General features: G+C 45.9%; 1 protein-coding gene across 1 annotated transcript in view; it reads right to left on the reverse strand.

Annotated features, from left to right (window-relative positions):
• Window positions 1-8552, reverse strand: part of KIF26B (kinesin family member 26B) — a 330600-nt gene that overhangs the window by 91035 nt on the left and 231013 nt on the right. The window contains exon 9 of the mRNA XM_019548609.1: window positions 1833-1992. Coding sequence (XP_019404154.1) covers window positions 1833-1992 — 160 coding nt within the window. The remainder of the gene's footprint in view (window positions 1-1832; window positions 1993-8552) is intronic.

Raw genomic sequence — 8552 nt, forward strand, 5'->3', positions numbered from 1 at the left:
TAGACTGTGTTTGATTTGCATTTGGTGTGAACTGGTAGAATTGATCATTTAAATGCATGTTTTTAGCAAGGACAATCAGTTATATAAATGTTATTAGAGGTGCACCAATAAAGATTTTTTTTGGCCGATGCACATGGCCAATTATTAACCTGCCATATCAGGTGATACTGATCTGATAGCCGATATGTAGCCTGATAGCTTGGAGAGCAGTGTCCAGCTGGTAAGTCTTTGCGGGGTAAGAGGTGTGATGGAGGGAGGAGGTGTGCGGGGGTAGATTGAGGCTCCCATGGTGAGGGAGGACATGGGGTAGGAGCTGGGGCAAGTGCTGCCCAGCCAGGGCGGGGCACAGGACAGAGCCATGGGTGGCTCGTCTGAGGGACACAGGATCGTGGGGGGAGGGTATGTGCCCCCCAGATGTGTGTCTGGGGTGAAGGCGGCCTGTCTTCTGTGAGCTGGGGCTTGGGGCTGTGCCACCCTCTTCCCAGCAGGGGGGCTCAGCCAGGGCTGCACTCGGGGCAGGCTGGGTTGAGGCGGATGGCAGCAGCACTGGAACACGGGAGTTAGGGGGCTACACCCACCCCAAAATTTGCTGTAACCCCCCTGTAAACTCCCCAGCACCACTACTGCCCACCCTGAGCACAGCCCCTGCCCACCCCCCCGCCAGGAAGAGCCCAGCACAGTCCCCAGCCCCCAGAAATCTGGGGGATAAATGCCCCCATGCTTCCCCCGGGGATGTACACAGCAGCAGGAGCCACCCCTTTACCCCCTGAATGAGCCGCCCACAGCTCCATCCTGCACCCCGCCTCCGCCCCCGCCCTGGCTTAGCATCTGCTCCTGTCCCAGCCCCACTCCCTCCCCCACCGAGTGGACCTAGATCTTCCCCCCCACACCTCTTCCCACATCCCTTTCACCCACACAAACTCACCAGCTGGATGTTGCTCTCCAGCCTCCCAGGTTGCATTCCTATCCATATGCATGCTGCAGCTGCACACATGCATGCAGCATTTATCAGTGACATTGGCCAAAAAAAACCGATTACTGATAATGTCAATTTTCCTTTTGTCAGAGCTGATACAATATGGACGGATATATTGGTGGACCTCTAGTTATTATATGATATATACTTTTTATTGTATTGGTTTGGTGAAAGTTATAAATAAACCTCTACTCCTACAAATACTATATCAGAGAACCTCTGTGCTCATAACAGGAGAGGCTGAGTTCAGAACTGAAATTTCTCTGTTCATCTTAGCTGGATACCAAAGGATCACATCCCATGCCACTGAATACAGGTTTTACCCTTTACTACAGGGTGCCTGACTGAGTCCACGGTCCTCAGGCTTTAACTGGCTTTCTTTAGCCTCCTCTACACATTCAGCTAAAGATGCAACATGCACGTTGGGGGCTGGGAGATCACAACCATGCCCTGCAGGTGCCAGGCACTGCCAGAACCAGAAGTCCCCTCAGACACAGGACTGCCTGCCCCAGCTGAGCATGGTGCACCCCTGTGGCTGGGAGTCTGCCAACCCACAGCATTCCCAGATAGAGACCCCGCCACACATGCAAGCTAAAGCTGGATACCAAACCGCTAAAAAGTTAGAACACATTTTTGAGGTCTAACTTTAGAGTTGGCTGCGTCCTTTTTTGGTGTTATAGCTATTTTGCATGTTTAACTGGTCTCAGTTTAATTGTGCAGCTAACCAGTAGCTAGCTGTAACATGTAGAGGGGACCTTACTAAGTATAACTATTCAGTCACATAAAACACAAAACAACATAAAGTAAACACCCACAAGCTATGTATGACTACCTACTATGTCAACATAGAACTTACTTGTATGGGATATGCTTGCTGCCATTGACAAGAGCCAGGATGACATTGCCCAGTGCTGACAATGAGAGGCAGAGTCCAGAGCCTCCGTCCCGATTTTTGCTGAGTGCTTTCACACAGCTACCTAGGTCAATGAGGTGTAAGCGGCTGCGACCTCCAGACACTGCCATAAACAAAGAAAGGAGAGAAAGACAGCAGTTAGCATTCTACCTTTGATGAGTTGCTTTAACAGCAGCTCCTGAAGAGAAACCTTCCCCAGAAAGCAAATGACATTGCTTATCATGACCTACCAGGAGCAAGTAATCCAGAAAACACATCTAGTAATGTTAGCAATAACAAATGGCAGGGGACCTCTTAACTCATTTGCAGCATCCACTCATGGATATTGTTGTTCATTGCTGATCCATTTAAAAATTGCTGGTGTCAGCAATATGCTCACAGCTCCACCAGGCCTAAATTAGTGGGAGTCACCACTGTGACATTTTTTTTTTATATGGCTCCGCTAGGCTGTACTTGAGTTGTCCTTCTCACTACCGACTCTTTGGCCCCCCTTGTTAGACTCACGCATGTGATTGGTAACTACAGCTCAAGAGTTTGCTTGGTGGACAGCAGTTCTTACATAGCGTCCTTGACTTGACTATTTACCCTTGAATACTTGATGTCCAGTGCCAAAATAAAATCACTCTGTCAAAGTATTCATCTCTGTCTGATAATGTCCAATTTTCTATTGGTTCTGAAGGAACATTTAGAAAGAATAATTAGCCTATTTAAAAACACATCAGAGTTACAGGCTATTGATGACCACATCTTTCAAAGATATTTTCGTAACTGCAAACATAACATTAAAATTACAGCTATCTGTATCCAAGTCCCCTCAGAAGTTTGAGACCACAATTTATTTCTACTTCATACCTTTCTGTCTTTTGGAAGCACACATTATTTGCAGCTGTACCACTTGGTGGAACAGCTTATTGTCTTTGAAGGAAAAAGAGCTTTGAAAAATATGTACCAGGAAAACATACTGCATATAAAGAAACAAATGTCCTGGACTTTTAAAGCAGAGATAAGAAGATGGTTGTGTAGGTGAAAAGAAAGCAGGAATAGAGACCAAACTATGTTGCTGTGAATGTTAGTAACAGTCCCTCAAAATGGGAAAAGAAAGTCTATGAAAGTAGCAGTGGACATTTTCAATGCATACTCTGTCTTGCTATTTTCCTATCAAATGCATTAATTTTAAAAGTTAAAGATGAGCATTCTGTAGATCTGAACATTAAAGTCTACCTGAGGTTGGACTAGTTACTGAACTGTCACTGTCTACAGCAAAGTGTAATAATGACATTCGTATTTCAGAAGACAGTTAATAAGTGGACCCATAGAAGAGTTCTTGATAAATACACTATATGGGGGAAGTGTGGTATAAGTACCTAAAAAGAAGTGTGATCATTATATTTGGTTACTCAGTCCATAAGATCTGGAACATTTTTCATGGCCAGTTCAAAAAATATGGTCACTGGAAGCAGATATATATGGAATCAGAGACTGAACTTGTATATGATATAGTTTGTAAATAAGGACCTATTTTGTACTAACTTATTTCATTATTGTCCTCCATTTTATTATTATTATTATTATGATTCCTTCAGGTTGATTGTGCCTGATTTAAAAACACAGGTGTCTAATTAGATATAAAATAAAGTACCAGTGAGAGTGTCTTCCTTTGTGACTGGATCGTTTTAAGAAAGAACAAAACTTAGTGTGGAACTACCAGGAAGAACTCTATGGCTAAAAACAAAAGCAAAGACAGGGTTAAAAATGGCTACACATGGAGAAATGGATACTTGCCACTTTGATAAGAAAAGATGATAGAAAGATTGAAGCAATGACTTTATGCTGATGGTACTGAAGATATTTGCAAGATCAGTTTTCCTAAATGATTGCTAAAAAGACATTTCTTTTTCCAGAAAGACTTAGGTTTCCCTAAACATAAACTAGGAGAACTTAAAGAAATGCATATAAAACACTGTGGATATCAAGCAAACTTCCTAGCTGAAATGGAGACAATGTATCTGATTTTTGGCTAGTTGCAAATACTGTTCCCAGCTAACTGTTTTGGAAGTCATCTGGAAGAAGTGACGGTTTTATACTTAGGATCAGAAATCTAGAATTAAGAGCACTGTTCACAGAAAGGACCTTAAACAAAAAAAAGAGAAATAGAGAATATCATATTTGTGTTTGAGTTTCTAAAAAGGAAAATACTACAATTTGACAGAGTATCTCCATCTGTGTAGTCTGCAAAGAGATAAAGGAAAAGGCCAGTCCATAGACAAGGATAGTGGCCAGTTTCACTGCACCAGGTGGCCATGAGAAAGCTGAAGAATACGACATATTTCCTTGTGTTTAAGAAAATTATGTTAACACAGCTTGGTTTCTTTAACAACCTGAAGTTCAGGAGCTGTGGTCTAAGGGCATGCAGCATGTGTCTACACAGGACACTTTACTGTGCAGTAGCGTAGTTCTCTACACAGTAAGCATGTGTGTCTACACGTGCACATGCTTACTGTGCAATAAACCCTGTTATTTGCAAATATATTTGCTACCTGCAAATGCAAGTTGTAAATTTACTTGTGATTACTAATTGCAGAGTAGCGCTTGTGTAGACACCTGACCAGGACCAAATCTGCTCCCAGTCAGCTGGCTACCAGGGTGTAAGAGATTGCTCGCTACCCTGGGAGCTGCCTGCTGCAGGGGCAGGCTCCACCACAGGAACCCAGGCAAGGACTACAACCCCCTGCCCCGGCAGCAGGGAGCCCCAAGCCCCCCATTCCAAGATCGTAATGGCGGAGTGGGCGCTGGGGGGATCCTTGTCTCCCAGCACCAGCTCCACAGTCTCAGGGCCAGCACTATGAGATCCTCATCTTCCAGTGCCAGCTACGCGACCGCAGGGCTGGTGCTGGGAGATAAGGATCTTCCAGTGTTAGTCCTGCAGTTGTGAAGTCAGCGCCAAGAGCTCCCTACTGGTGAGGGCTGGGGAACCTGTTTCCTGCCCAGCTCTGTGATCATAGAGCTAGGGGAGGAACAGGGTGGGAAACCTATTCTTCGCTCAGCTCTGCGATCATGGAGCTGAGAAAGGAATAGGTTCTCCAGACTGTTTTGCACCCAGCTCGGTGGTCACAGAGCTGAGTGGGGAACAGGCTCTCCAGCCCCCATCCCATGATAGCAGAGTGGGGGCTGGGAACTGTTCTGGTCAGGGCCAGGTCTCAGCTCCATGCCCTCATCAGGTGATTGAGGCATAGGGCTTGGAAAGAGCTGCAGGGGTGGGGTAGGTCCCAGCCCCCTGCCCCTCCTTTGCAACTCTTTCCAAGTCCTCTGCCCCTGATCAGGGAGCTGGGGCCAGAAGCTCCCTACTGCCAAGGTAAGGGACATTGTCTCTGCCCCTACAGCAGGCAGTCCCTGGGGGCAGGATACAACGTCCCAGCCCAGCCTTGTGCTTTCTGTCAGTCCCTGGGGTAGCACCCAGGAACTTAGAGCTCTCCCTGGTGGTGGCAGGGGTCCATTGCATGGACCCAAGAAGTGGGAGCAGTTTGCTGCCATTAGCAGCAAATCTGCTTCTACATCGCTGCACATGTAGACGCCAGCCCAGGAGTGTTTACTCAGGAGTAATTTATTTATAAGTAAACTGCATCAAATGCATGTGTAGGCACACCTGCATTGTAGGTTTGGCATGTAACTATGATGAGGAAAGTCAACAGAAGGAGATTGTTTTCACTAACACAGAAGTCTCCTTGTAAAATCTCTTCATATTGATAAGAAAGCAACATGATTATACCATTTCTCAGAACTGTTTGTAGCGGAGGAGTCCAATCTGCTATGTATGAATGACGTTAACATAACATAAATTTGAGGGTGAAAACAGAAACAGGTACTAAAGAGAGGTACAATATACATGCTCACTGTAAATAAGGAGATACTAATATAGCATTAAAATATATACATATATATAAACAAAGGGAGGTAAACATGTTGTTATCTCTTTAAGTTACTGCAAAGCACAGGAATATCTGTTAGGTGTTACCATTCCTTCTTGTAACAGGCAGAACTTTTCCTAATGGCATAATGCTTGTATGCTGCATGGTATAGCTGGTATGCTACCTCTAATTGCATGTTGTATACTATATCACATTAGAGCCACATGGCAGATCCACTGGTGAAATTATAAGAAGAATATTAATTTTTAATACAGATAAGAGTTAAGCAAAAAGCACAAAAAAGAAACTGCATGTAGATTTAAATACTACAGCCACATTTCAAAGGGCTCAGCCCCTTTTTCAAGGATCTAAGAAAAGAAAAGAGAAGAAGTATGAAAACAGGGAATGATTGCTGCTGTGGATTAGTAAATGGGGAGCACCAAATGTGCAAGATCCTGCAACTGATGGAAGCATGAGGATTCATTGGCACCAAGAAACTCTGGTTGGAAGTGTTTTCCAAATGTGTATTGGATATGTTCAGAAGAGAAAAGAAAAGAAATGAAAAGAAGTCGCCAGTGGATATTATAATAGGATATAAAAGCAATGATACTTAAAAGACTGAATGTTGGGATGTCGGTTGAATTACACTGAATATCACCCACAAAAAAGGGGAAATATAAAGCCTGATTAAAAGCTGAATTTTGGAGTCTAGATTTGGACATTGGGTTTTAAATGAGCTGTTCTAAACCCTGCAGGCGTCACCTCGATGATCTCCCGAGGTCCCTTCCAGCCCTGATGTCTATGAAATAACACCACAACACACTGCATGTCAACCCTAGAAGTTAGCTACTGAGCTTTTGTGAAGCCTGCACATTGATTTTGCCGTATTTAAGTAAGTAAAGAAAGGTATTTGACTGCTGCTGTTGATTATTCCACATGACTGACACTAGTATATATAAAAAATGTCTGCTGCTAACATTACTAGGCATTGGGAATGTATTTGCTCTATTTTGTTAGCCTGATAAGATAGTTTCAGGTAACAGGCTGAGATTGTTTCCAATTTTCCCCAAGAGAAAATATGATAAACATGAAGATGAGTTACTCAGCAACCTGCATCAAGTGAACTAGTACAATATTTTGTGCAGACACTTCAAGCACAATACAGAAAACTGTTGGTACATCCCTGTTACACAGATTTGCTATATTTCTTCTATTTCCTGGGTAAAAAAAAATAAGCTAGCATACAGAAAAGGACAGCAGATATATTTCCTAAACATAGGGCATGTCTACATATGCATTTGATCCAGCCTAAATTTACTCTGGTGTAAAATACTCAGGAATAAGCACTTTCAGGCAGGTGTCTACATATGCGGGGAGTAGATTTGCTATTTTTTGCACCAAGTTGCCTGCAGCCTTGCAAAGGGCTCTTGCCGCCACAGGGGAGAGCTCTAGGCTCCCCCTGAGCATTAGCCCAGAGGCTGGCAGAGAGCACCAGGCCAGGAAACAGCTGTCTCTTAGCGCCAAGGGGCTGCCTGCTGCTCACGTGGGGACAATTTCCCACTCCCCCAGCAGCAAGCAGCTTTTGGCTCTAGCTCCCCAATCAGGGGCAGGTGACTTGCAAAGAGCTGCAGGGAAGGGCAGACCCCAGCCCCCCACCCAATCCATCAGTGAGGCAGCTAGCTCACTGCTAGCAGCCCCTCCGGCAGATCAAGGCAGTGGCTTGCGACGTACCCCACCCTGCCCCTCTTTCCAAGCCCCATACCTCAATCACCTGATCAGGGCACAGGGCTGGGACCTGTCCCTGACATGGACAGTTCCCAGCCCCTGCCCTGCATGCTGGGCAGAGGCTGGACAGCTTGTTCCCCACTCAACCCACTGGCATGTCCACACATGCAAGCACTTGTGCTTGCAGCAGCTCAAATAGAAGCGGTGCAAATCTGAGCCGAGGCTTTTTGCCTCAGCGCACGTGCTTGGACATGCACTTTGTTGTGGAGCAAATTGTGCCACTTGGGGCAAAATAACTCTGACTGGCTCCTCCCGGATCTGCAGCCAGGGGGAGGTAGAGCCCAGGGCCAGCACCTGTGCTGTCCCCAGCAGTATAAAAAGCTGCTCTCTCCTGGCCCCATCAGTACAAAAAGCTGTCCTGGCAAGTAGCTCAGGGCTACTTACTCTCAGTACCTGGGGACACTACCCCTTGTGCCAGCTGGACTGCTGAAGCAACCCTGAGAGTTCCCTGCACCCTTTACCCACTGCAGCAGTAGGGGCTGCTGCCTGGCTGTGACTTTCTGTGCACCTACCGGACCCAGATGGGGACTGCAGAGCCATTAGGGGCATCTGCCCCTCTGGGTCAGCTGCCGGTGGGCTGTGGCTGCAGAGTTGGCCTCTGTGCGGCACTACTGTCACGTGTGCCCTTGTCCGGCCACCTGGTCAGCTATCACCCGGAAGATGTTTTGGGTGTGGTGGCTTGCTTTGAACTGTCAAAGCATGTCCTCCTGGCCCCGACTGGCCAGGAGGTCAGCCACGGCAAGCTGGATCCAAGGCGCCAGCTCTGAGCAGGCAGGGTCCTGCCACTGGCCTCCCTAGCAGGAATTTTGGTGTTCCCTATCTGAAAACTGAAAAATCCCTGATAAAAAAAATCTCAGTCACTCTGTAAATTACCCTGAAATCCATATTCCTCCACAGTTAAAACAAAAGACCACTATAAAGACAGAGAGTGACACAGAGACAGCGATCAGTTGGGCAATGTTTTATTGATATA

Source organism: Crocodylus porosus, unplaced genomic scaffold, assembly GCF_001723895.1.
Source record: "Crocodylus porosus isolate Cpor-Errol unplaced genomic scaffold, CroPor_comp1, whole genome shotgun sequence".
NCBI classification, from domain to species: Eukaryota; Metazoa; Chordata; order Crocodylia; family Crocodylidae; genus Crocodylus; species Crocodylus porosus.